Source organism: Electrophorus electricus, chromosome 13, assembly GCF_041902795.1.
Source record: "Electrophorus electricus isolate QZ-2024a chromosome 13, ASM4190279v1, whole genome shotgun sequence".
Classification (NCBI taxonomy): Eukaryota; Metazoa; Chordata; class Actinopteri; order Gymnotiformes; family Gymnotidae; genus Electrophorus; species Electrophorus electricus.
This window is the reverse complement of record NC_137509.1, coordinates 16,732,788-16,760,372: the sequence shown is the minus strand read 5'-3', so window position 1 is coordinate 16,760,372 and position 27,585 is coordinate 16,732,788. Positions and strand designations below refer to the sequence as shown.

The following is a 27,585-nucleotide window of genomic DNA, read 5'->3' as shown; positions in this document are numbered from 1 at the left end:
TTTTGTTTAATTATTTTCTGACTCATCCGAAATACTTTTTTTTTTCCTTAGCTCGTGACGTTGTTTCTTTCCTATTGGTTACAGAGCCTCTTAAAAGAATAGAACACTTTATCTCCCTCTGCATGCAATCAATTTATCTGAATTATTTTATCTCTATTAATATCATATTGTGGCATATTGTTTGTGTCTTTAGAGTAGTTAGTGTTAATAAATGTATATATTTTTCCACCAAGTTGTCTGTCTTTATATTCAAATTCTGGGTGTGGCAAATATCAAAGAAATCACATTTATAAAATCCTTCAGAAATCAAATCATTAATGCTACGTTCTTTAGTTAAAAGTTAAATATTGTGATCAATTTGAACATATATGAGACTGAAAATTTGAGCATATATAAGGACAATAAATGTAAGGCATCGAAACTCTTAGGTAAAGGAAGAACCCCTACATCACAGACTTAGACACACAATGAACGAACTGTATATACTTGCAAACTATGCCGGCAAGCACCAGGCCATTAGACTGTACATAAGCAGGAGTTTTATGTCCCAGGGGTGTGACGTAGACCATACACACAATGCAGAACGCACAAGGCAGCACACATGGACTGGCTCATGGAGTGAACTCTGGATGAAGGAACAAAACACGGACTGGAGCAAAGTGTCCAGGAGCTGCAGGGCTTAAAGAAAGAAAAAGAGCAAAATACACAATTCCCATGGCAGACACAGCAGAACGCAATGACACACTCCTGTAGCGGCAGACCCCATACCAAACCACCATACATGTACTCAAAACAGTGTTCCGTGTGTATACAAATTATACTATAAGGTTTAAAAAAAAAATTGTTAACAATAACTAATATTATAGGATGATGAGCACTAAGGGAATTCTTGTTTTCTTAATAGTATATTGTTTATTGGTTAGTGCATCCAAATGTCAAGCAATTTAGAGTTAACATAAGTTAATACACAAGTTGTTAGCACAGCTGATGAGGGACCTCTGTCTGAAACATCCTGTTTCTCTGAAACCTTGTGTACTTCACTATAATCTATCTATCTATCTATCTATCTATCTATCTATCTATCTATCTATCTATCTATCTATCTATCTATCTATCTATCTATCTATCTATCTATCTATCTATCTATCTATCTATCTATCTATCTATCTATCTATCACACACAGATAGAGAGATTTTGAGATACATGAAAATATTCAAATATTCTCTCATCACCCATTCCTCCTCATACATCACTGCAGGAGTTGTCTACTGTATAACTTGTAAGAGATGTAATCAGTTTTACATTGGAGAAACCAAGAGAAGGCTTGCTAGCTTGGTGATCGGTTTATTGAACACCTTTGGATCATCAGAATTAAAGATTTGTTGTTTCCAGTGGCAAGGCATTTTAATACTAATGAACACTGCATTAATGGCATATCTGTTTGCACTGCCAGTTGTTGCTATGGCAGCAATGAAATTAGGAAACTCAAAGCAAAAGAATTAATCTACACTCATGGAACCTTAGAACCCCATGGAATTAATGTTATGATTTAAACTTCTACTTTTTCATATATAAACTGACTCCTCCTACTACTAATTCAGAAGCAGTTTGCTTGCACTGCTGATGAAGGTCCTCTGTCTGAAATGTTCTGTTTCCGAAATGTTCTGAAAGCTCTGTGTACTTTACTACAATACTATACTATACAATACTACTATATCTTGGAAGAAGATATCAGCAATCTATCTATCTATCTATCTATCTATCTATCTATCTATCTATCTATCTATCTATCTATCTATCTATCTATCTATCTATCTATCTATCTATCTATCTTTTATATAAATATGTGTGTGTGTGTGTGTGTGTGTGTGTGTGTGTGTGTGTGTGTGTGTGTGTGTGTAGGCTATAAAGGCTATAATGCTTTGTGTGATAAATACACAACTATTCTGTTAAATTGGTTGGGGACAATGAAAAGAATATTGGAATAAAATATGAGAAATTATTAAAGCCAATGTATAATTATGGGATCCATAAATGATCAACATGGCCCAAGGCTAAATAAAAATATTTCCTTTCTTTTCTAGTTAAAACGTACATCCTTGAAGAATAGAGGATGGCACCAAGTTTCCATGGTAACCAAAAAGGGCTCATTTAATTATGGCGTCTATAAAACTATAAATAAAGTATCAAAGTAATCTAATCGTATTGAGTACGCTTAAATTATTCTTTTTTAAAAGAACCATTTGAGCCACAAACCACTTGATGTAACAGCCAACGAGATATTTAAACGAGTAAAACCTCATCTGCTTTCTGCGTCTAACTACATAAAGACATCCATCATGAGATATGTAGAGAAAGAAGTTGTTAAAATCAAATCATTTAGGTGCCTGATCCTATAACATTTGTCGCCAGAGCTGCTGCCGCATTGATATTGGCCTATGCTTATCATATCGTGCATATTTGGAACGCTTTAGATCAAGGGTGCGCACAAGTCCGGTACATTAAGCGGATACCCATAACAAATCCGAAGCAGCAACGTTGGACAGTTTCCATTCTCGCCAACTTGAACACTTGTCCATACTTCCACACGTTTTTCGAACGCCTCAATCAAACGGACTTAGATATACAGAATCAAAACTGCGATTTCTCCTTGTTCTTCGTTGGACTGCAAGCCTCCATTGGCATCGCTGCTGAGTGCCCGTCTGGGGAGCGGACCAGCATTTTAAAGCAAACCTTTCAAAGACATTTAATTCCTGTCACGTCCTAGCTTCTCCTATTTGCCTCACCACGAGAGAAAGAGAAGAAGAGTGAGGTTTAATGAGGGCGACATGGCGAAAATCACCGTCACTTAAAGTGTTCCGCCAGCTGTGCTTTTAATTCCGTCGCACCGATCAGAGTGAGTAGTGCACAGTTCTGCTCAGTTATTGCCGATGATATGGCTCCGAGCACGGGTGCTAGAAAACCAAAGAAAGGCGAATACTAATATTGAATTACAGCGCAAAACATTTTACCGCATGTTAACGTGAGGCTGTGTTTGTATTGTAGTCCATATGGTTTAGCTGAAAAAAGGGCGCTGGCTGCGTTTGTGTGCATATGAAAATGTGATCTATATTGAAGGTGTGTAAGTTAATTTTTTGCTGCGGTACTTGAACGTTTTCAATATGTGTGGATTGCGTACAGAGCTGCACGGATGACAATATTAGCCTCTGCTGAATAAACATGATGTTGTAGGTTGTATGTTCGTAAAGGATGAGTTAAGGGTTTATGCGATAGATAGATAGATAGATAGATAGATAGATAGATAGATAGATAGATAGATAGATAGATAGATAGATAGATAGATAGATAGATAGATAGATAGATAGATAGATAGATAGATAGATAGATAGATAGATAGATAGATAGATAGAAGTATATCAGATCTATAGATTCATTGGTATAACTTTTTTTTTTCATAGATCATTTTGAAATATTATTTTAGTAATGAGTGGCTTTAATAATATAGACCAGCAACATTAATGCAGCCTAGATCTTATTCACATCACATCTCTGTGTCCTGCTGCTCACATGAGCTAATAAGTACCTTTGTGAGAAGATCAAGAAATATTTCCCATAGAGGTCAAGCAGATTCTTAATGATCTGGTGTCATTTATAGCTGCCTACAAAACTCTGGTGAAACCCCAGAGGGAATGTAATGTAGTGTAGCAACATAGAGAAATGGACAGGAATATGTTTCCAGGTATATTGTGGCCAACTGGATATTGCACCCACCATTCAACAGTCAATCAATATTTCTATCCTTTTTAAAAATTTCATGAGTAGCAGTAAAGAAAGTCATCTTGTCTCTTTGTGCTGCTCTAGATATAACATCAGTATCAAGGTCATTATGATGAATTACTAGAGCTCTAAAGCTTTGTGTTTTTTTTTTAATTTCAGTGCAGTAAAAGAGCTCTCGATGTTATGTGCTTGACTGATTTTGGAGAAAGGATGTTCTGGATAACTCTACTAAGTACTATTGCACTTGGATGGACAACTCCAGTTCCACTGCTGGATGACTCTGAAGAAATAGATGAGCCTTGTTTTGACCCTTGCTACTGTGAGGTGAAAGAGGGTCTGTTTCATGTTCACTGCGATAGCAAAGGATTTACAAATGTTAGCCAAGTGGCCCAATCCTGGCTGAGGCCCTTTAAACTCTACCTACAGAAAAACTCCTTGAGGAAGCTTTATTTCAACAGCTTCCTGCATTTGAACAATGCTGTTGCCATTAATCTTGGGAATAATGCCCTGCAGGACATCCATGTTGGAGCATTCAATGGCTTGAGCTCTCTAAAGAGACTTTATCTGCATGAAAATAAGTTGGAAGTGTTTCGAAATGACACGTTCCTTGGGCTGGAGAGCCTGGAATACCTCCAAGCTGATTACAACGTCATAAAGAAAATAGATAGTGGAGCATTCCGGAACCTTCACAAACTCAGAGTTCTGATCCTCAATGACAATTTGATACCTGTACTGCCAACGTTCCTATTCAGATCAGTGTCTCTGACACACCTTGACTTGAGAGGTAACCGGTTGAAGACACTGGCCTACAAGGGTACTTTGGAATACATTGGACGTAGTCTGATGGAGATTCAGCTGGAGGAGAATCCTTGGAACTGTGTCTGTGACATCATACAGTTGCAAACCTGGCTGGAGAGGATACCCTACACTGCAGTGGTTGGGGAGATCACCTGTGAGTACCCCTTCCACCTCCATGGAAAGGACCTTAGAGAAATTAAGCATACGGAACTTTGCCCTATGCTAAGTCAAACAGAGGAGGCAAACTCCGCGATACCTCAGATAACATTCTACACAAGCAGGGTGAGGCCAACCAAATCCTCATCTGTAGTCTCCCCTAGCCAGAACACTTTTTCCTCTGTGGAACAAAGGGAGAGGCCTTCAAAGCCAACAAAAAGACCAAGGCCATCTAAGACTCTACCTACTCTACGCAGTGTATTCCCGAATCAGCCACCAATTGCTGCATATCAGACCAGGCCACCCATACCAATCATTTGCCCCATTGGATGTAGCTGTAACTTACATATTAATGACCTTGGTTTGACTGTCAACTGCAAAGAAAATGGATTTCGCAATATTTCTGAGCTAATGCCAAGACCGCTGAATGCTAAAAAGCTTTATCTGAGTGGGAATCTGATCCAGAAAATTCACAAGTCTGATTTCTGGAATTTTTCTAGTTTGGATTTGTTACACTTAGGAAACAACCAAATATTTTATGTTCAAGAGGGTGCTTTTGTCAATCTGCCCAATTTGAGAAGCCTGTATTTAAATGGGAATAACATTGAAAAGCTAACTCTTGATATGTTTTATGGCCTTCTGAGTGTACGCTACTTATATTTTGAATACAATGAAATCAGAGAAATTCAGCCAGCTGCCTTTAGCATGATGCCCACACTTCAGCTGCTCTTTCTGAATAACAACCTGTTGCATACTCTCCCTATAGGAGCATTCGCAGGCACTTCACTCACACGTCTCAACTTGCGCAATAACTATTTCCATCATCTGCCAGTGAGTGGGGTTCTGGAGCACCTGCATGCTGTTGTCCAGATAGACCTGAACCAAAATCCCTGGGATTGCTCCTGTGACATCATCCCTCTTAAAGAGTGGTTAGACACCCTCAGCTCAGTGGTCATTGTAGGGGAGGTGCTGTGTAAGACCCCAGAGGCTATGTCTGGGAAGGATTTACGCACTCTCACAACTGAGAGCATTTGTCCTGAGCTTTTGCAAACTTCCCTATCTCCAGAGGAGTGGAAGAAACTCACTACCTCATTTCCTGCGACAGGGCTGCACCCACCAAAAGGGGCCATCCCTCTGTCTGTGCTCATCCTCAGCCTTCTGGTTCTATTTGTGTCTGCGTTCTTTGCTGCTGCAGCATTGTGTGTGTATGCTCTGAAGAAGCGTGAGAAGCTCCCCTTCAGGAGACAGGGGGAGATGGGCTTGACAGGCATACAGATGGAGTGTGGGATATTCACAGAGTCTCCGTCCACTCTGCCTGAGACTCCACCCTCCAACCATGTGTATGACTGCGTTGCCATGCGTTCCTCACACATGTGCAATAACTCCATTTACAAGAACAGGCTAGATGGAGTTGAGCTAAAGCAACCACTTTCAGAGCCAAGCAAGAGTGGCTCAAATTACAGAACACTACTGGACAAAGAGAAGGAGTGGACCATGGCTATAAGCAGCTCACCCATCAACACCATAGTACCTGTGGGGCCCACATGCACTGATTTTGCTAGTTTGCATGAAAATGGAATACTCTGTCCAACAGTGATTGACAGCCAGGGTCCCACGCCAAAGGTGGGGTATGTAGAGAGCCTTTTTGGAACAACCTCTCAGTTCAGTGACATGCCTGATACACATGCACACCCTCCCCTGGATTACTCCCAGACTGACACTAGACAAAAACAAACTCTCACAATCAATGATGGGACAAGGACAGGCTGTTCTAATCAAATCCACAGTGATTACCCTGAGCTGAGAGTTAGACTGAAAACCAAGATGGATTACACTGATGTGCTGGAGAAGTCATATCAGTTCTAAAATACAACAGACAATGGAATAAATTAATAAAATGAACAAAAAATAGTAAGACTTAAAATGAACTTGAGCAATGCTGTTTTCCCTCTAGTTGCTCTGGAAGACATTGTGTGCTAAGATTTTGTATTAAGTGCCTTCAAATGAGCATCCAGCAATGTTGTAAATTATTTTTTATGCTCAGTTTTATTTATCTAAACATATTTAGAATAGAAGAGAAAAGTGCCATCATCATATTCTACAAATGTTTGTCTGCTAAAGGAAAAAAACAAGCAAATTTTGGGTTTATGGTGTGGATTATGATAAGAAATGTCTTTGACTGCTGAGGAAATGGTTTATTCAATTTTAATGCAGTGTGTGTGGGCTTGGCATTTAACTTGTTTCATAAAAATGTCTAAAATATTTTTTCCAAACTAAAAATGATCTTTCAGCAATAGAGATGAATAACTGCAGTTATTGTATAACTATTAAGTGTGTTGTTGAATTTCACAAAGAGAAGCTCATTTAACAGTATTAAGGATCATCATAAGGACAAGATATGCAAACCAACAAAACTTTTGGATTTTTTGATTCCAAACAAGAGGGTACCATTTTATAACGGATCTTTCAGAATCTATAAGGAAAGTGTGCATATATTTATTCTTAAATTTCAGTGTTGCAATTATTACTGTAAATCATGTTCAATCAGTGTATAATAATGGTTATGCTCTGGATTTAGCTTTTCTTAAAAATGTCAATAAAGGGAACTAAAAGAAGTCATGGCACATGGCAGTACCATGACTGGTGACATGGACAATATGAACACATTGAAGTAGGTCTTTCACACAGTAGATACTCACACACATTCACACAAAGCGTGCTATATACCTCTGCTCAGAATAGACACATTTCCAAAGAGATTCAGGTTTCACATGGTTTTTGGTTACTCCTAATTTACACAACTCTGAAAACCATCAGATATCATTAAAAATGCCACTAAAGCTTTTATATACCTGGAGAACAAGCAGCAGGATATGTATGGCTTGCCCAGCTGTCTCGAGTCCGTGTAGTGCACATGGAAGGGCATCAGATAAGTATTCTCTATTCTCTAGTCAGCCACAGTGTCTACGTTTACATGCATCTTGGTAATCCAATAATAATCTGACTAATAGCACAGTCGTAATAGAATATGAACATGTATACACCTCAGTCGGAATAGACTACTCCGATTGAGGCCATTCCGATTGAAATTTCTTCCCTGTTGAATGAGGTGGATAATCATGTAAATAATGCATTAAATAGAAGAATAATAGCCATACCAATGCGTGTATCTGATTACATACTTGATCAGAAACCTTGAAACTTTATATGCATTTGTGACATAACAGAAGTTTACAGTGAGCAACATGGTGAGAGCCAGGAATTGGTCTGCAGAGGAGACAAACTTTATGCTTCAAACTTTAAAATAGATAGCAAGATAATAATGAGATGTTCAGACATTACATGAGTAAACGAATGACAATGGGTTTACAGGTAGTCTACTATAGAGCTAATTAAAATATAATACATTGCAGAATGTTGCAGAACATCAACCTTTCACTCCGTCTTTAATAAGTATATATGAAGTACATTTTCCTGAGTCTGCTTAAATTTTAAAGTAATTAAAAACAAAAGTACACCAACTGAAAACTCAGGTAACATACTGCTAACTCATCTTATTCTGAATAGACTTGTATTTGTTATGGTAATATGTTCACTACATTTTACACATAATTTTGGATCTGATTAATTGTAGTGTGCATGTAAACAGAGATTTTAATAGATTTTTATCTATAATCGGAATGATTTCAATTCGATGTAAACATTGAATTGTAAACATAACTAGAGTTACAGAAGATGGGAAAAATCTTTTTTTTTGGTATGAGGAAATGCCTTGCACTTATTCATAAACGGAATTTGCTCAATTATACAATATGGGAATGTTGTGTTTGGAACTATTCTAGATATATTCAGCACCTCTTTCCTTTCCCTTCTTTAAAACGAGGCCATAAACTTTCCAAAAAAAACCAAACTATTTGTTTTATTTCAAAACTATTTGTAAAATTGCTTTAGTAGTATTAAAACTACATTCATTTTAAACAGAGCAGTTCCACATGATTTAAGGTAATTAGAGTTTCCATTATAGTAGGTCATCCCAGCCTGCTCCTGTTTCAGTTTTTAATTGTTGACCAACACATCAAGTGCTCAGGTGAACTTTTGTGACTGCCATTCACACAACTAAAATCTGCCTAAATCAAGCTACCTCCTCTCTGTCATAATTTACAGATAATCCTCTTAATAACATTCAGCTGTCATTATCTGCATGTGCTGACCAGTGACACAGTCTAGCCAGTCCAGTGGAGCTGCAGCACGATGACTTGCACTGAATGAGAGCTGGTAGGGTGATAGCCTTTTTTTAGATAAAGCCAGTCATGGCCTTTCTCATGGTGTTTAATAATGCCATCCTAATGAGATGACAAGGAATGTTTTTATATGTTCATAGAACTGTGCTGCCATCTTAATAAAGGAGCAAAGCATTCAGTGCACATACTTATTGGACCAATGTCTGCACTCTGTACCTCTGATCCATGGCAAAATACAGTTATAAATGCAACATTGTATATATCTTAACCCCAAACAGTGCTGCAGAGTATGCTTTTAAAGACATGAATTTAACACCTCAAAACATCTAAGTTATATTTAGTTAAAGTGTTTATTTCATCTCCATTGCTGTACCTTTCCTGTGCCCATTGGCCACTTTTACATTTTTAGATATATTAGCCCTAAAATGGGTCTGTATATGTATGTCTGCAAGAATGTATGCATCTGTGCATAAACACACAAAAACACCTGTTGGATACATAAAGAGACAAATACAGAGAAAGATAGAGACAGAGAGAGAGATGGATGCAATGCCAAGCTGAAAGATCTGACTGACTTTATGTTTCTCCAGTGTATTTAGGACTGTGGAATAGCTTATGTGTAGGAATTTATACATCATATATGTTTCATCCAAAATAATATTTTAAAGCAGTGAATAATTAAGATGTTGTGACAGTTGCCTGTTTGATATCAGCCCATTTGATTCCTGATCACATTGCTGACATGTGATTTCTAGCCGTGTAGCAAAAATGCATGAATGTATTAATTGTTAACAGGAAGCACCACCCTAAACATAGGGAAATTATTATTGACTAATTGCTAAAAGTTTATAGACTAATTGCTGAAGGTTACTTAGTGTTAATTAGTATCAGTCACATTCTGTAATTATAGTTCATATCCTGTGCATTGACCAAATATCACTGGCTAAAATATACTTGCCATGATGACCAACTTAATGAATAAATGTAAAGTTTATTGATTAATTACTATAAAAGAAATTTGAACGTTATAAGGCAGGGTACATAACATTAGCTGACTTGACTAAGGTCTACAGAACCCCCAAACCAGAGGTGGGTAGTTATGCATTACATTTACTCCGTTACATTTACTTAAGCAACTTTTTGAACAAGTTGTACTTTTAAGAGTTGTTTTTAAAGATGGTACTTTATAATCTTACTCAAGTACATTTGCTTGATCAGAAATGTACTTTTACTCAGTTATATTCATCGATGTACCCTTTTGTTACATTTTAAAATAATTTTTACATTTTGTACGTTTCACCACAATCTGTCAAGTGCAGGAGGGTTAGTTAATTTTTAATATTTATGAAAAGTAGTTTGCAATATATCCTTTTCTTTAAGGCTCACATATCTTGTGAAATTGCTGCTCTCCTTGTGTGCATTATTAATATGAAAGAAAAGTGTAGTCCGATATCAATTACATTCTGAGGAAAAAATTGTCTGGCTAACTAACCCTAGCTATGTACCTATAAGCTACAAGCAGCGGAAAAAAAAATGCAGCAGCTGAACTGAACTCATGGTGTGTAGCAATGCATGCCCAATATTGAGGCATATTTTCAAGACTATAATGGTTTCAAGGTTATACATTTAAGGTTTGTTACTGATTTGTTACTATATTTCTTTTGACCATATACAGGTACAGTTGTCAACCTAGCTAAGCAATATAGGATATCTAGCTAACCAGCCGATCTGACTAATTGGTGGCCTAATTGCAATGTAAATATAAGGAAAAGTCAAACGTCTACAGTAGTAAGTGACCTTGGGCAACTTGGGCAACAAAGTGATCAGCAAATCCAATGTGATGTGTGTGACATGATATATGCACAATATTTAGCCGATATGAAAAACCTCATGAACTGTTTATAAATTATTTTTTCACGCTGAATCAGAATTTCTCTAACATATTTTGTTCCAATATATTTACATCTACATGTTTGGCATTTAGCAGATTTGTTCTGACAAATTGCTTTTAGCTATCTACATAGATAGGACAAATAGTTTACAACCAATTATACTCACATATCGTAATGTGTAGCAGGCTTTGGTAACAAAAGTGGAGCCCCTCTACGTTGGCAGACTATTACTGGACACTGTTATGTCTCCAACTAGGCTGTGAGGCTGTAACAAGGAAAAAGAATGATAAACGGTTAATGGATTGGAAGATGTAACCGTTAAAGAGTAATAAAAAGACACGGAAGCAGAAATGGTAGTCTCTTTTTGGTGTATTGATGTATAATACAGAGGTTATTATTTACAAACAAGCATGCAGGTCCAATGTCTTCAGAAGTGATTCAAGCCAAAACAATAAACAAGATCCACACTAATGAAAGAAAATACACACTAAATAATTCTAACAAAAAAAGTAACATACAAAAGACAACCCTAACTACATGACACATAAACAGAGGCAAAAACCCACACCCAACCAAGTGGTAGCCAGTCCCTACCAAAGTACCAAACACAAAACAATATTTACACTATATACAATATATACAACAGGTACCTAAGCAGGAGGGATGAAGCTAAAGATTCAGGTCCAACAAAGGGAAAAAGGTCATATGCACAATTTATACAATTACGAAACCAATCGCTACAATAGCCACCAACAACAACTGCCCAGCTGTTTCCCTCCTCTTCTGCCTCTAGGAGGGGCCTTTATACAGGAGTGACCAGCAGGCTGGTAGACCTGGAGAGAAACAGAGCGGAGTCTATGTCAGAAAGGGTGAGGAAACCTGGCACAAGATCTGGATTCTGACATACACCTAGTAAAAGGAAACACACACACACACACACACACACACACACACACACACACACACACACACACACACTGACATAACACTGAAGATTACTTCCACTTAAAATTTAAAAAGCCACTTAGCATGCCTGAGAGAAACATATTTTGCATTCTGTGTGTGTGTGTGTGTGTGTGTGTGTGTGTGTGTGTGTGTGTGTGTGTGTGTGTGTGTGTGTGTGTGTGTATATTGTTGCCTAGTGTTATTAAATGAGTTCCAATGAAGTAACTCAGTGCTTGACTAGTCTTTTTAAAAGATACTTTGGTACTTTTATTTAAATAATAATTTAAATGGCTACTTTTACTTCTACTTGAGTTATTATTATTTTGAAGTAACAGTACTTTTATTTGAGTACAGCATTTTTTTTTTGGACCTTCATTCACAGATTAAACTAACGCTAACTAGCCAAGAGGTTACTATGCTAATTACATTAAAACTGAGGAAAACGGGGAAAAAATGGATACCAATGGAATCCTGATGGGAAAGCTAGACCTGTGGTTACTATCTGAACTGAAAGGGGTGAGAGATATAATTCTGTATAGAAGTTAAAAAGGAATAAAACAACTGGAACACAAAAGCATATTGCGATATAGAATTGATGGTTTGGGTTAGGTGAGGTAAGTTTTAGGCAAATAGGAACACCAGTTTCACCTGAGCAATCTAATTGAAAGAAAACAATATATAAAGAAAACAGTTACATTCTTCCTTAAAAGATATGCTACTTAAAGGGAGGAAATATAATTATTCCATAAACATAACAGTTTTCCAATGTTGCCAGCAACGTTCATGGCTCTTCCTCAGCCTATTATACCTGAACTGAGGAGGTATTCATTCATATGTAGATACTACAATGATGGGGGTAAGGTAATAAAGTTGGGTCATGTGTCCTTGCAGAAGCCATAAACAACTCTTACCAAGAGGCTTTGAAGACCTGATAAAAGGGCTGAATTGCAAACCTGGTGGATCCAGAAAGGGTTTGGTCTTGATACCTGAGGTCCTCCAGGATGGGTATTATGGGTTAACTTAGGGGTGAGAATGTGGTCAAGAGGAAGAGAAGGCTGTGTTCTCCACTACAGCATCAGTCAAGAAAATGACAAGTGACACTGATTATTGACACAGGGCAACAAAACAACTTGGAAAATGTTTTATGCTGAATTCAGATCTGCTTTTTGGAAAACTTTCTATCAGGTATGGTTTTTACATGAAAGGGCAATTAGGTTTTACAAAAAGTATATTGAGTATTACTTATTCATAAAAAAGCTGTTATTACACTTGAAATACTTACAAACTTACTTCTAAAAGGTATGATTTTCACCTACATTTAGCCTCAGGAACATCCCTCTTCAGTGTCGAGTGTTGTCTGTCAACAATGCGAGACTCCACATTCCTTGGTACCACTTTTGTGTGACTATACTCGAAAAAAACTAGAGGTGATAGAGAAATTCTGAAAACAACATATTTGGATTCAGTGTGCAAAAATACATAAACAGGTATTTTTGTCATGGAATAACATTTTTGCTAACCAGTGTAAATTGTCAATATGATAGATTTGTCTTTAAATTCTTTTTTTCCTCATTCTCATGTGAAACTCTACACAGCTGGAGTAATATAAATTGCTGAATGAGATCTAAACTGCATCTCTGAAGAATAACTTTCCTGCTTGTATTTTGTATGCAGTACAGCATCAATTGTTCTAACACCATCCTGACAGTATCTTATATTACAGGAACAATTTCATATTTGCACAAATTTTATCCAATCCCATTTGATCAAGGCATGATAATAAACTGAAAGCTGTACCTATACTGCTCTAGCTGAGTGTGCTAGGGTTGAATACTGTCTGTTTGTCTTGGGTAGATAACACTTTTTTTTCTTTATTTTTCAACAATGTCAAGAGATACCTCTGAATTCTTGCTGAATCTATTTGTACAGTCAGTCACACAGTGGTGCCAAGTTCACACACACAGACACACACACACACACATACATACACACACAGACAGTGGGGAAAATAATTAAATTAATTTGTTTGATTAAGTGAAATAAGTATTTGATCCCCTTCCAAACAGCAAGAAATCTGACCAACACAGAATGGTTATGTGCCCATGAGGCACACAAATTAGTCCTGTCCCTTTAAGAAAGTACTTTTAATCTCACGTCGTTATGTGTATAAAAGACACCTGTCACAGAATAACTCTTTTCCATTCAAACTTCTCGACCACCATGGGCGAGACCAAAGAGCTTTCAAAGGATATCAGGAACAAGACTATAGACCTGCAAAAGGTGTAACGGCGAGGCTAAGCAAGATGCAGAGACAAATCGCATTAAACAGAAACACGTTTGTTCATACACGTAACAATCACAACGTAGCTCGCAGGCTATCATATCCAAACACCGGGGGGGGGGGGGGGAGACGGAGACGTTCGGGAAGAGGGGCCGTACCGTGACAGAGGCCGGCACGCCAGCCTATCGGGCTACGGACCCAAAACCAACGCCAAATGGCGAGGCAAGAGGACCGAGCGACCTGACAGGGGCCAGCGCGAGCAAGACAGAGGGGCGGAGAACAGGGATCAGGACGACGACGATAGACACAGGGATGGACATACTGTCAGGTACAGGCACAGACACCAAGGGGGACAAAGCAACTGGCACAGACAGTGTGATGGGGACAGACACGGTGACAGGGACAAAATTATTCAAGGGATTATTAAGGAGTCTAGGTAAGCCGGCAAGAGCCCCGGGCTGTCCTCCAGTCGTCGGTTGGGCTGAAGTCCAACCCGCCTGTGGGGGATCTCCCCTTGCCGATTTGTGGGGCGGTAACTTTCACTGCTCTGTTTCAGGTGGCACACCAGCTACTCTGCCCGTCTCTGGGGTGCGCACTGGTAAAGGGAGTTTCTTCCTCGGACGAGGTCGCCTCTAGATATACCACACGGAAAGGCTTGCTTGCACCCAAGCGATACCTCCTGGGCAGAGCCTTGGGCGGTATCTTGGGTACCAGAGGCTCGTTGTTCTTGGAGACAGCAGACTGAACGTCACTGTCAGTGGGAGGGTCCCCATAAAGGACCTCCTCCACCTGCATTGGCGGATCCTCCACATAGTCAGACTCCAAGTCCGACTGCAGACTGATGTCGCTGCATGTAGGGGTAATAGGACCCAGCGGTGTCCACTTCCGAGTGTCGATCCTCGTTATCCGGCTGGGGTCTGTAGGACTCCACAGAGTCCGACCCCGGACCATACCCAGGGCCCCCCCAAAATCGTCCAGTGGCTTCTTCCCCTGTTGTGGACTTAGGGAGTGAGGCCAGGATGACTGAAGGTCTCTCTGCGGGGTAGTAGGACCTACGGAGTCCAACTCCGAGTACAGGACGTCATTGTACCAGTCCCGGTAGCATGATGTGGGTCCGTATGACTCCACCGAGTACACACCTGGACCACACTCAGGGTCCCCCCTGCCCCCAAGTTCCCCAGTGGCCCTCTTCCCTGCTGTGTCAGGAGTGAGGAATGTGCCCAGGAATATGGATGGCTGTGAGGGCTGTGGGAGGGTGTTTATGCCCCTTTTTCCTCTTCATTTTTTTCCCCTTTATATATATTGAAGGACCTTAATGGTGGCATAACCCTAAACGTAGTGAAATAATGATCAATTATTACCCATTAATTACTGAATTACTTTATTATATTATTTATCAGTTTCATTCCCAAATTAGTTAATATTTTGTGCATGGAGTGAATAACATTGTTTCAAATATACTTGCCACGATGTCCTACTTAATGATTAAATGTTTATTGATTAATGAATAAAATTAATCATTGACGCTGTAAGACAGGTAGCATAACTTTAGGACTTGGCCTAGGTATACAGAATTCCTAACAAAATGAAAAGGAGAAAAGAAAGAAAAAAAAAAGTAAAAAAAAAAAAATGAAATACCTTGAATAAATAGAAGAATAAAGATGATTAACCCAGAGGACCAAGACACACACACACACAGCTTGGCTAAAGCTAACTAGCAAAGAAGCTACTACAGCTAAATCAATTAGCTAGAATTAAAATAAAATAAAAAAGAAGAATGCCTGAGAGAGGGAGGAACACCTATCCAGGGAATCCTAATGAGAAATTAGACCTGCAGTTAATATCTGATCTAACAAATGGAAGAAATATACATCTGTACATAATTAATTATGGGAAGGACTACACTTGGCAGGCCCCCAGAGCTTAGCATGTGAAGGAAGCAGAAGATTTTACGTTTAGGGATCAGTGGGCCCGATGATTAGTCTGCTTGTGTGCGAGGAAGGAGAAAGCTTGCGGACACGTAATTCAAAACTCTACTCTGCACTGTCAGCGACCCTAATGAATCGCCCAAGTTGTTCCAAGATGTCAAAATGAGCTGGTCTGGTTTGTTTGAACTACCCTGAACTTCGACGAAGTCCCCAAGATTTTGGAAAGGTGTTTCAAGCAGCTCGCAGTTGCATAGCCGTCTGAGTCCGTTGGTGTAGACTATTTTAAACCTAATAATGGTGTTTGGCTAAATTAAAACTAATTACTGTTGGCCAAACAGAACTAATCTTAATCCTACCAATAAAAAAAAAAAAGAAAAAGAAAAAAGATGACTAAGTTGACAGAGTACTGAAGAGCAAATTAAACAAGTTTAGACAGACTTGTATATTTGTTTGTTATGAGACAAAAATATAAAATAAAATGCTATTCTAAGTACTTCTTGCGCCAGTTTCTAGACTCAAAGATAATTCTTGTATAGTTCAAACTGACTTCCGTTGCTGAAATTGATTTTTTACTACGGATCTCATAAGGAAGAGTGAAAATAAATAATTCTTTGATCTATTCATGCATATTCATAGTTTTGTTGTTTCCATCTGAGTTTTTGATTGAATCACACTGATTTCACCTGAACACTTAGTCCTCATATGTCTAAATGTAAACAAAAAATCTTACACACAATATAAAGCTCACAACTATATATTGTGTTGCATTTTTCATTAATACTGCAGAATGTAACGTTCTGAGCATGAGCAGAGACAGAGTTAAATGCAGGCATAGTGGATAGTTTATTAGAGAATGGGGCAGTCCATATACGTAATGCAATAAACATGCAAAGGTCATAATCCAGAAAGCAGTCAACGAGGCAAACCAAAACTGACAGGGAGCAGGCAAAGAGGGTAATTCAAAGACTTGCAAATATCCAATAAACCAGATGAAACATAAACAAAAACAAACGGCTCAGAAATGTAACACCAGTTGACAAGACTTTGCAAACAGAACAGACAGAACATATGGTGCTTATATACAGAGCATAATGACTATCAAGACATGGGTGATTGCAGGTGGAGATACTAACTAGAGGACGGAACAGAATCAAACCAAAACAAGGCAGCATGAGGAGACAAAAGCAGGAAGTAAACAAACTAGCTAGAGTTGCCATGAGAGCCATGATGCCATGGAGGGGCGTACATGACAGTTCCCCCTCCTTAGCATGTGGCTTCAGATGTGCAAAACAAAACCAAAGAGAAAACTAAGAACTAGAGAACAGAAACAAGACTAGACATGCACAGGCACAGGAAACATGGTAAGAACAGGAGCTGAGACTGTTGCCAAAACACAGCAAGGATCAGGAACTGGAGTATCTGTCAGGATGAGAGAGAAGCTGGAGCGAGACCAGGTCTGACACATGGAGCAGGCACAGGAGTGGATGCGAGGTGGTGCGCAGGTAGATATTCATGGGTAACACCAAGAACCAGGACTGGAGATGCTGTGTAACAAGGAGCAGACTCAGGGTACTTAAATGGGGAACTGGGAAACAAGGCAGACAACAGGACAGGATGTGGGACAATGGGGGACTGAACAGGACACTGTAAAACAGAATGGATTAGGGACTGAACATAAGACATGGGGACAGGAACATAAACAGACATTGGCACTGGAACTGACACATTCAAGGGTACAGGGATTGAAACAGAGGCAGACAATGGGACTGACACAGGCACAACAGGAACTGGGACTTGAATAACTACAACCATTAAAATGGTGTGGTGTGGTGTGGTTAAATAACTACAGCCATTAAAATGATGCAGTGGAGTTCTGATGTACCAGGGTGCCCTCATGTCTGTGTTTCCTTCTGGCTCTATCCTTTTACTTGTGCTGCCATAGCTAGATCTGCGAGAATCCAACTTAACACATTTTAGATCCCTAATTTACAGACCCTCGTACCTGGACATGTCTAATAATCTTTTCTGTTTCTGCTGAGGTACACCTACTCCTGATGTCATGTTGTTACTCAGCCTCAACCTGTCTCAGCTGCCATGGCTCCTCCATCGACCTCCTGATGCCCCCCTGCTGTGGTCCACCACACCTCCAACCCAATACCCCAGTTAACTACTATTCTGTTGCCCTTGATTGACATTTTCGTCTGGAATTGGTTTCACACATGGGCACACCATTGAGACCAGACTAGGACATTTAGAAAATTGGAATGGACATTGATTGTTTTTTTTTTATTATTTTTTTTTTGTCTCACTACGTATTCTGTTCTTTATTATTTATATTGTTGCTATTGTAGTGTCTGTTGTCCGCCAGAGGAGGATGGGCCCACCCTTTTGAGTCTTTGTTCCTCTCAAGGTTTCTTCCTCATGTTCTAGTGAGTTTTTCCTTGCAACTGTCGCCCTTGCCTTGCTTTCTGGGGGCTTGGACTCTGAGATATGTAAAGCTGCTTTGTGACAACAACTGTTGTAAAAAGTGCTATATAAATAAATTTTACTTGCCTTGACAAACCTTTCTTATAGAGGGTTGCAGTGCCAACCTGGCAGAGCCTAAAGGGTCCTGGTCTTGATAACTGAGCTTTTGTAGGATGGGTGTTGCGAGTTATCGTAGGGGTTAGAGTGTGGTCGAGTGGGGGAAAGAGGCTGGTTCTCAAATACATCTTGATAATAGAGGTCCTCCGGATGGGTGTTGAGAGTGCAGGCAGTGAGGGTGAGAGCTGCATTCTCCACTATCATTTCCCCTCACTGGCCCCTTGTATATTTATAGACCAAAAAACATGTTTCCATAAAACTGTTCATTTTTAAATTGTATTTACATTGCAAAATTGAGGTTTGTTTGTTGTAGTTGCAGCAAATACTATGAGCAATGCATTACAATAATCCAGAAGGAAAAAAGCATGGATCAATTGCTTTGTGTCTTCCAGACAGTGAGAGACTTATACAATATTCCTTAAATTATAGAATGCAGTTTTAGTAATATTAATATATTATTTAAATGTTTGGACATGACAGTCCTGCAGTCATGCTGAAATATCCAATTTTACTTGAAATCCAAGGAAAACTGGAAAAAAGGAAAACTGGTCAAATATATGCCTTAACTGGACAGCACGGATTTAAATGCCAGAGCTCTTTGCATCATATGACTTTTTTAAATCATATAAAGACATGTACAATAAGAACAATGCATTTTATGCATTTTTGATCTGCACAAGTTCACCTTTGGATTTCTGATGTGGATTTAAATGTAATAAACATTGACATTCCTGGCTTTGACAGAAACCTTTGTTGGAATTACAAACATCGCTCACTAACATCGTTATAACTTGGAAGTTGTTCGAGGCTCCAGCATCTTGCAGTCAAGTGAGTTAAGATTAAAGAAGAAAATAGTGGAGGTCCTGAGATTATATTCAGTGAACTTGTAGTCAGTACCCGGTAAGTCTAGTGGCGGAAAGCACATCCATGTACATTTACATTTATGGCATTTAGCTGACACTTTTATCCAAAGTGACTTACAATTACATCCAGTTCATGTCCATGATCATGAGTTGGAAAATCCATATGCTGGGTTAAACCAAAGCATTCAAGAACAGACAACTGATGAGTGGTGAATCAGTGTCAACATAAATGTTGGTCACTGAGTAATATAACATGGGATGGAATAAAATCTCTCTACTTTCAGATGTGGACCTTGATTCTTTCGTTTTTAGCTCCTTGAAATTTGGTGGCCTGATTGGAGTGCATTTCCTCTGATGGCAACAATCTACGACAAGAGCAGGTGTGAATGTATATGTGTACCATCAGCTGAAAGTATTGATGGGTTCTTTTGATAGGATTTATGATAACATAGCTATACTTCATAAACAAACACAACGACACTGCCAGGATTATATTTCATAGTATGTGCATGAGACTAAAGCAAGTATGAGCACCAATAAACATTCATCAGTCAGTGAACCTAAGAATAGCAAAATCAAAAACCTCTTTAAAAATTTCTGCACTGCACTGGAGTTTCTGCACTGATTTTCCACTGGTTTGGAACAAATAATGACAAATAATGACTTCTCTTGACCTTTCCTAAACTGCAAGTCAAGTTTTCCCAATTTCCTGGTTGTGTTTACCGAGAGAAAGATGGAACAAGTGCTGATCAATGTGCTCACATCAGTCTGTAAGCAGAACTTAAGACCACTAGAGTTGGAGGTGAAGACATTTTAAAAATCTAAACTGTTAATTTCTTATGCTAATTTCACTGCATCATACTCAAACTGCAAAACACAACTAGTTGCTTGTGTGAGCACTCACCTGCACTCTTTGAAGGATCAGTGTATAAGTTTTAGTGGCATCTAGTGGAGATGTTGCAGTATACAACCAATTGAATATCCCTTCCATCACCTCAACATTTCCAAGCATGAAGTAGAATGTGAGGTGGCCTTCAGATGCCAGCTACTTCCAAAATATCATCTATGACCAACCTGAGTAGCCAAAATATGTCAAGACATTAGACAGTTAGACATTATATTCAGTCTATAAAACTATAGGTTATAGCTTTCAAGTAAAAGTGAATTAATATTTATTACTATTCAATAGTAATTACTATCTCTGCATTGTGGCGGCATTTTACTGCTAATGGTAGCCAGCCAGTTTGCAAGCTACATGGTAACATTAGCAAAGTAATGGAAAGATTTCATTCTAGTCAGACTGTGCAATTTAGGACAAATTTGTTCTCCGTTTCCAGTGACAAAAACCAAAGTACACAGTAAAATGACAGACAATGTGATGTTATGAAGACTTGAGCTGCAGTTTTGTTTGTTTGTTTTTTAAGATTATGCTTTTATTGGCAATAACCTTTCAGCTGTAGGCTCAGTTTGGTAACATCAACAGGTTTTTTGGTCCAAATACCAAAAATAAATGTAAAATTCCAATCCCCGTAACAATTAAATATGTTAAAGACTGACACAACGAAAATCTTACTTGTGCTCATAAATTATACCCATGTTCTAACCAAATAAACATCAAACTGCATTTAGATTAAAGCCAGTGTTTGGTTGGTCTGTTTTGGGCTACTGAGGAAACATGGAGACCCAAATGGCAAACTCTGCTGGAAAAGGACCCTATGTAGATATTGAGGGCTCTTTCCAAGCTAACGAAAACATGATTCATAATACACAAGTGAAAACATTTTTTTTCTGCTAATGGATCCCTCTAAATCTCACACATTGTTCCTTTAATATCCTTAAAATTATCATTATATATTACAAACCCAGTCTTCTAAGTCTCTGTAGCACACACATCTGTACATCCTGAGAACAATAAATCAAAGCCAGTCAGGAGAGAAGTTTAAAATGTCAACATTTGGAAACTATTTATTGAACCTTTGTCATCTGTTAAATACATAGGTTTCTAGTCTTATTCTTTCTGCCTAGTCAAGACAGAGTAGGATTATTTACACTCTGGATAGGAGGAATGTTGCAGGACTCTTTAAGGCGCATAAATCTTTTGGCTTAACTTGAGTGGAACAATAACACAAAAGTAGTGAAATCATGATTAGTAAGCAAAAGAGCCAACTAAGAGCAAACTATTTTATCAGAGACCCCTCATCTCCAGCTCTTCTAAGTGATGACTGTTAAATTATACTGTCCAAAAAAATGAGGGGGAGGGATGAAGAAAAACCCTTTGAAAATGACAAATTACTTGGGCCTTGATCTCACATAGGACTCACAAGCACACACTTTAGGCAACAGTTTTGAATGTCTGCAATATTAAGTTGGTTTGGTGGATCAGCCTGTTGGCACTGATGAAGACATTTATTGCCCTGTGAGTGGGAGAGAGAGAGAGAGAAACAACATTACCAAAAATTAGCATTTAATTTCACACCTTGAGACAGCGATATCATAGTGTTAAATTCCCATTTCAGTTGGCTACCAAAAATCACCACCATATCTGCTTACTTTCCATCTTTGAAGTACGTTTTTAGTGTGTCACTAAAGCTTTTCGAGTACTTCACAAACTCCTTCTTTTGGTGTTCAAGTGCCTGGAAACAAATCATTCATCAGCACAAAACTATTACGCATTCTATTACGCATATATTGAATTAATAAGTCTACATCAAAGTTCTAGTACAAAGCAGAGATAGGCTAATGAGAAATACAGGAAAGTGTCTCACCCTGCGGTTCTGATATTGATATTTCTTAAACACAATGTTGACTGTGTCTAGTAGTTCCTTTATGGCACTGGCTATGTCTCTGTGGAAATCATTAAGAAAATCCATGTCTTGATTCATCCAAAACAAAAATGCTTTCTTAGAGGTCCAGTTCAAACAATGTCCATAACAACTGAGTCCTTGCAACAAAAAAACCCAAATATCAGCCATTTCACCATTTTCTGCAATCAGTCATTACATTCAAATGCTAAATATGCTTGCCTTATTTAATTCATATGGGCTTTAAAAAATAAAACATGCAATAGTGATATATAGTACTGTTTTTACTTTGTAGAATGCAGAAAAACAGTAAATAAACATGTATGATTTTTTTTTGGTTTTTCATTGCAAGGGCTCAGTTAGTGGGCTCTGGAATGTGCGTGTAATTTTATATATATATATATAAAATAATAATAAAGCACTTTGCTTGCATGCACCATGGTGCAATAAATTTTGGGCTACAAACTGGGCACAGCCTTTGAACAAAAACAAGTGTAAACACAGTCTTATACCATCAAAGCATCTATCAAGTTCCAATTACTACAGAGCATCAGACATCATCTTGGTTAGTGGTATCAATAGCAGTATTCCAATAAACGGCAGTAACAGGCATCTGTGCCCATTCAGGGGGCCTGTGCTCACTTTATGGTCTGAAGGAAGCGCACTCTGTCGTTGATCTCATCTGGGATTTTGCTTAGGATTTGTTTAAGAGCCCTGGCTTTGTCATTCAAGTCCTGGAACTCCTGCTCTGGTCTCTCAATCATGTACTCTAAAAACATGGTGAAAAGGTTTTCAAGAATAACATTGGTTGGTAAAATATTATATTGCATGGCTTAAGGACAAAGTCTAAGGGCCTGAGGCCTTATAAGAAAGCTTTTTGGAAGTTACACAATATTTTGAAGGGCCACTGGATAAAAGCAAAGACTGACATTATACCTTCAACATCATCTGCAGCCATGCGAAGTAGCGACTCTGTAAAGTTGATCTCAACATTCTTCTTCTCTAGGATCTTCATTATAATGTCCTGAGTAAGCCCTGGATTTTCTTTCTCTGCCTTAGGAAAGCAAAATAATCAAATACTGCCACATTTCATTTTGCTAGACATTATGTTGTAAGATAAAACAAGACTACTCCCCACCCCCCAACAAAGGAATCTTACTTTAATGAAAGCTGCACGCAGTGTCTGTGCTGCTGATAGGTTTATCCTCTCCAACTGTAGCATTAAAACAAAAATCACATACAGCATTTCTGGCTTTGAATGAGTGTATCTTAGAAAATCACTATTGTATACACAAGTCGCTACTATATAAACAATTTTCAATCTTCCTCAACAGGGTGGAGAACATGCTCTAAGTAACAGGAAATTAATCCTGTCTCTTAATTACCTCATTGAAGACCGGGTACATGACAGCATATAATGTCATAGAGACCATTGAACTTGTCTCAGCTTCATTCTTCATCTCTTCCATTGTCATCCTCAATGGATAGCCCACCAAATGGGTAACTGAAGCAGGCTAGAACTTACTATCCTTTAAAAAGTGCTGTAGACTTAGAAAGAATATTATTGTTTCAGTGCAGTGTTTATTACTGTTTCATACACAACGAACATTAAACATTAGTTTTATTAAATTGAGCTAGCCATGCTAAATGACCCTTTTATGTAATTAGCTAGCCATAAAAAAAATCTAGACTTTCCTAGTCCTCTAATAGTCCTCCTGCGCAGCACATTTTAGTGTTCTCGGAGGTCGTCAGCTAGCTACGTAATAAACCAGTCATACACTTAAAATGGGTATTTTGAAACAGGGTAAACAATAAGTGCAGAGGCAAGTTATTCTAGGGCCATTAGTGAGAAATTTTGCCCTTCCTGGCAGGGTCCACTAAAAAAAACAAATATTGCTAGCTAGCCATCTATCTAGCGCTAAAATTGGTATCTAAGATTATAGCGGGTTAAAGCTGGCTAACAACATCCACCAAACGGTACAGTGCCCATTCTCGTCTGGCCATAGAAAGAGACAATTGCACCATTGAACTGTTACGGAACACGCTAGCTACACATTTTGCTGTAGCTATAACAACAAAACGTAGCTAGCGCTGGCTACCAATGTTTAACCTAAATTAAGATTGTGGCCAGTTGGCGCGCCAACAAATTATATATACGCGCTCAGAAAACAACAGGCTAGGTATGAATTACAACGCATAAAGTTACAAAAAGCAAACATGTTTCAGCCAACCTAGCTAGGCTGAAACACGAAAGTGGCTAGCTAACGTTAGATGGTCTGAAACGTGAGAAAAGTAACCCAACCTTGATTGCCATGACAACGATATTGTGTTTAAACCTGACAAAATAACTACGAAGTCTTCCTTCATTAATATCTTAACTTAGACCAAATAAAAGCTGGTTAACCTGATGGCTAATAATGGCAACACAAATAGCTAGCTAGTTAGCTAGCTAAGTTAGTCTTATAATTGCTTAGCTGGCTGGCAGACTTAAAGCTGCTAACGTCGCGACATTCTACATCAAATCACAGTAAAAAAAAAAATAAAATTCAACATCGAACAATACCTTCTCTCGTCTTCGGATGAAAGTAAATCCAAAGAGAAACAGCGGCAATTGACCTATCTAGCAAATACAGCTAGCTAGCTGTTTTCTTTTTAACTTCGAAAGGCGGAAGTTTTGTGAACCGAGACTTTCATGATAACTTCCCCATGTTGACCAATCAGCTTTCATTATAAACCTGTGCCTCCAGAGAGAATGGTGTAATATACAGCATAATTATATGCTACTATATTATACTTGACTACTACTACTATATACTACACTAATGGATACTGCATTCTACTCCCTGTTGTATAGTATCGACACATTAGACGCTATTAGACCCGTTACACTTCAAAGTGGTAAAAGCTCCCTGAGCACTGTGATTCTGGTGTGTTTTTAACATGCCCTTGCCCACTTCGCCTCGACTAGGGAATTCCTCAGTGACATGAGTCCTCGGAGGGGTGAGGGAACGAATTAATTAAACAAATGGCCACGGCTGAACCTGCCCAGCATGCATTTCCACCTTTTACATTTCCACCAGTTTACATTTAAACAGCAAAAAAAATGGCAGATAAAGCTGCTTTTAAGTGCAAAGCCAATACCAAGTAATCTTCACAAAAATATTTCAAAAACTATAACTATTTATAAAAACTAATTTATATAGATCCGGTTAGGTTAGAAACAATGGAAAAATAAAATTCTCAACTGATGTTCAGCTATTATTCATTGAAACTGTCGCTTTCTCATACTCTACAGTCGTCAAAGGACGGACATGCAAATCACCAAAGAAATCAACTCAGTGGGATGCATGTTTATATTTAGTGCTGAGGCTGTGCATTCCGATTGAAAAATATGAAGGGGCGTTTAGGTCAAAACCGGTGAAATACTTGCGCACACGCACACTACTTTCACATACATATGAAATACTTACGAGTACATGTGAAACATATTTTCACATAAATAGCCCACTACTTACATATGTGTATGATAACTTACACTTGCATATACACGCACTTGCACATCCATTCACTGGCGCACTATGCTTGCGTGTATGTGTATAGTCGCGTGTTTAGACCTAAAACAGGCCTAACGATGCCCACTGTTGATGTTCATGTTATTTAGGATTGCAGACAACTTTAATACTTAAAACTTTAAGTTGTTAGTTTGCTCAGCAAACGTAACTCCAGGCAGTTGGACAATACCTTGGACAATATCAAGCAGGCTTTTCGCACCGCCATTTTTATTGGTGTCACAACTGCACCTTGTAAATAGCTAGCCATGCTGCGTGATAAAACTAGTATAGCTTTATAAATAATATGATGACCTAACACAGTTAATTTTATTTTCCTGCCTATGTCTCATTCAGATAAACACTCCATGTGGTAATAAATCTAAATTAATTAGACTAATATAGTCATTTCACATATCTTAGTGTTGTAAACTTAAAGACCATGAGTTATGCCATTTTTCCAGAAGTGTATGATTATTTGATTTTGGTTTAATCTTGTTGTGGTGAACCACCTTGGAATGTTTTAAAGGATTTTTTTTTTCTGTTAAAAGTTATTGCTATGCAATTGACAATGCATAACCTAAGAACAGCCCCTTCCCCTTTGTTGTGCACCGATAAAAGAAGATTTTGATAGTTTTAGTCAGGAGAAGGGAAACAACGGGGTGTAAGAGGAGGGGAAAGAATACAGAAGGGAACAGCCTGTGTCCAAAGCACTTGTGTGAGGCACCAACAGAATTGCGCTACGCAAACTAAAAATACTCAAATCTCATGTGTTATTTTAAATTTGATCTTTTATGTGTCACAGTTCCCTCATGCTCTGTTTTGGTTTCATTGGCCATGGATTCTGTTTTGGTTTCATGTTCCACCCTTAGCTGTACCTACCACCTGTGTCAACCTTGTTACCCTGCCCTTATGTAATCTGCCCCAAGTGTCTCCTCTTAGTATTCTGTGAATTTACACCCTTGTGTTCACCATTGTTTTTTGTATTGCATTTTATATGCATATTCTATGGACTTTTGTCTCTTGTCTAGGCTCTGCTTCCTGGTTCTGTTTTTTATATTTAGTTTGCTCTGTGCTCCTCTCTGGTAAAATTTTGTTTTTAATTCTGCTGATATGCCCAAGTTCCTTTTTCTGCTATCATGTCCTTGTTCCACTAAAGCTATGGATGTCAAAGCTCCCTCACTGTATCCTACCCCACCCTTGTCAGTCCAGATGTTATAACATCACTTCCATGGTTCGGTGAGAAATATGAAAACCCTGAACCTGACAGCTATCCTATTACAGGCTCTTTTTAGCACGTGCTGCTGTATGACAAGTTCCATGATGGTAACAGACACAAGAGATGCTGCTGACTTTGCTCTAAAACTCCAATGAACACTGAAGTCAGGTAGTGATGCTCCATGATGTGGAAAAACTTTAGCTGTGTCTACACCGTTCATGAGGAACAATATTCACAGCACCCAATGCACAGCAGGTGTAGTTGCTGCTGAAAAATGGTGAAAGACCTCAAGCCAGGAAACAAGACACAAGCAAAACCACTACCACTAAGTATTTGGTGAATGGTGACCATCCAGAAATGCAAGTGATTTGCAATAGCCCAGGTGGTGGTGGTGTTAATCAGCTGGTGAGTTTATGGTTTGTTTTTGTAATCGTGAGCGGTAAGGAGACAGACGCATGTGTGTAGAACAGCGAGAGTTAAGGGTAAATCCAGAGTCAGAGTAGTCCAGGACCAGGAGTACATAGGCACAAAACAGCCCAGGCACAGCCCAAA

The 27,585-nt window shown here is 38.6% G+C and overlaps 2 protein-coding genes across 3 annotated transcripts; one reads left to right on the top strand and one right to left on the bottom strand.

Moving 5' to 3' along the window:
• The first annotated feature begins 2,430 nt into the window (after window positions 1-2,430).
• On the top strand, window positions 2,431-7,941 carry slitrk3b (SLIT and NTRK-like family, member 3b). The gene is made up of 2 exons (XM_027013228.3): window positions 2,431-2,897; window positions 3,938-7,941. The coding sequence occupies exon 2, from the start codon at window positions 3,962-3,964 to the stop codon at window positions 6,596-6,598; it is 2,637 nt and encodes an 878-aa protein (XP_026869029.1). The 5' UTR covers window positions 2,431-2,897; window positions 3,938-3,961; the 3' UTR covers window positions 6,599-7,941.
• A 13,458-nt stretch (window positions 7,942-21,399) lies between these two features.
• Window positions 21,400-25,112, bottom strand: pdcd10b (programmed cell death 10b). 2 transcript variants are annotated; one of them, XM_027013168.2, is made up of 8 exons: window positions 24,830-25,112; window positions 23,652-23,807; window positions 23,426-23,479; window positions 23,203-23,320; window positions 22,909-23,035; window positions 22,231-22,309; window positions 22,016-22,098; window positions 21,400-21,879 (listed from the first exon to the last, which is right to left on the bottom strand). In XM_027013168.2, exons 2-8 carry the CDS (start codon window positions 23,739-23,741, stop codon window positions 21,798-21,800), a joined length of 633 nt encoding a protein of 210 aa, XP_026868969.1. In that variant the 5' UTR covers window positions 23,742-23,807; window positions 24,830-25,112; the 3' UTR covers window positions 21,400-21,797. The 2 variants fall into 2 exon arrangements, with proteins under 2 accessions (XP_026868969.1, XP_026868962.1); XM_027013161.3 differs by having other exon boundaries at window positions 23,652-23,814; window positions 24,830-25,109.
• Between the last annotated feature and the right edge of the window lie 2,473 nt (window positions 25,113-27,585).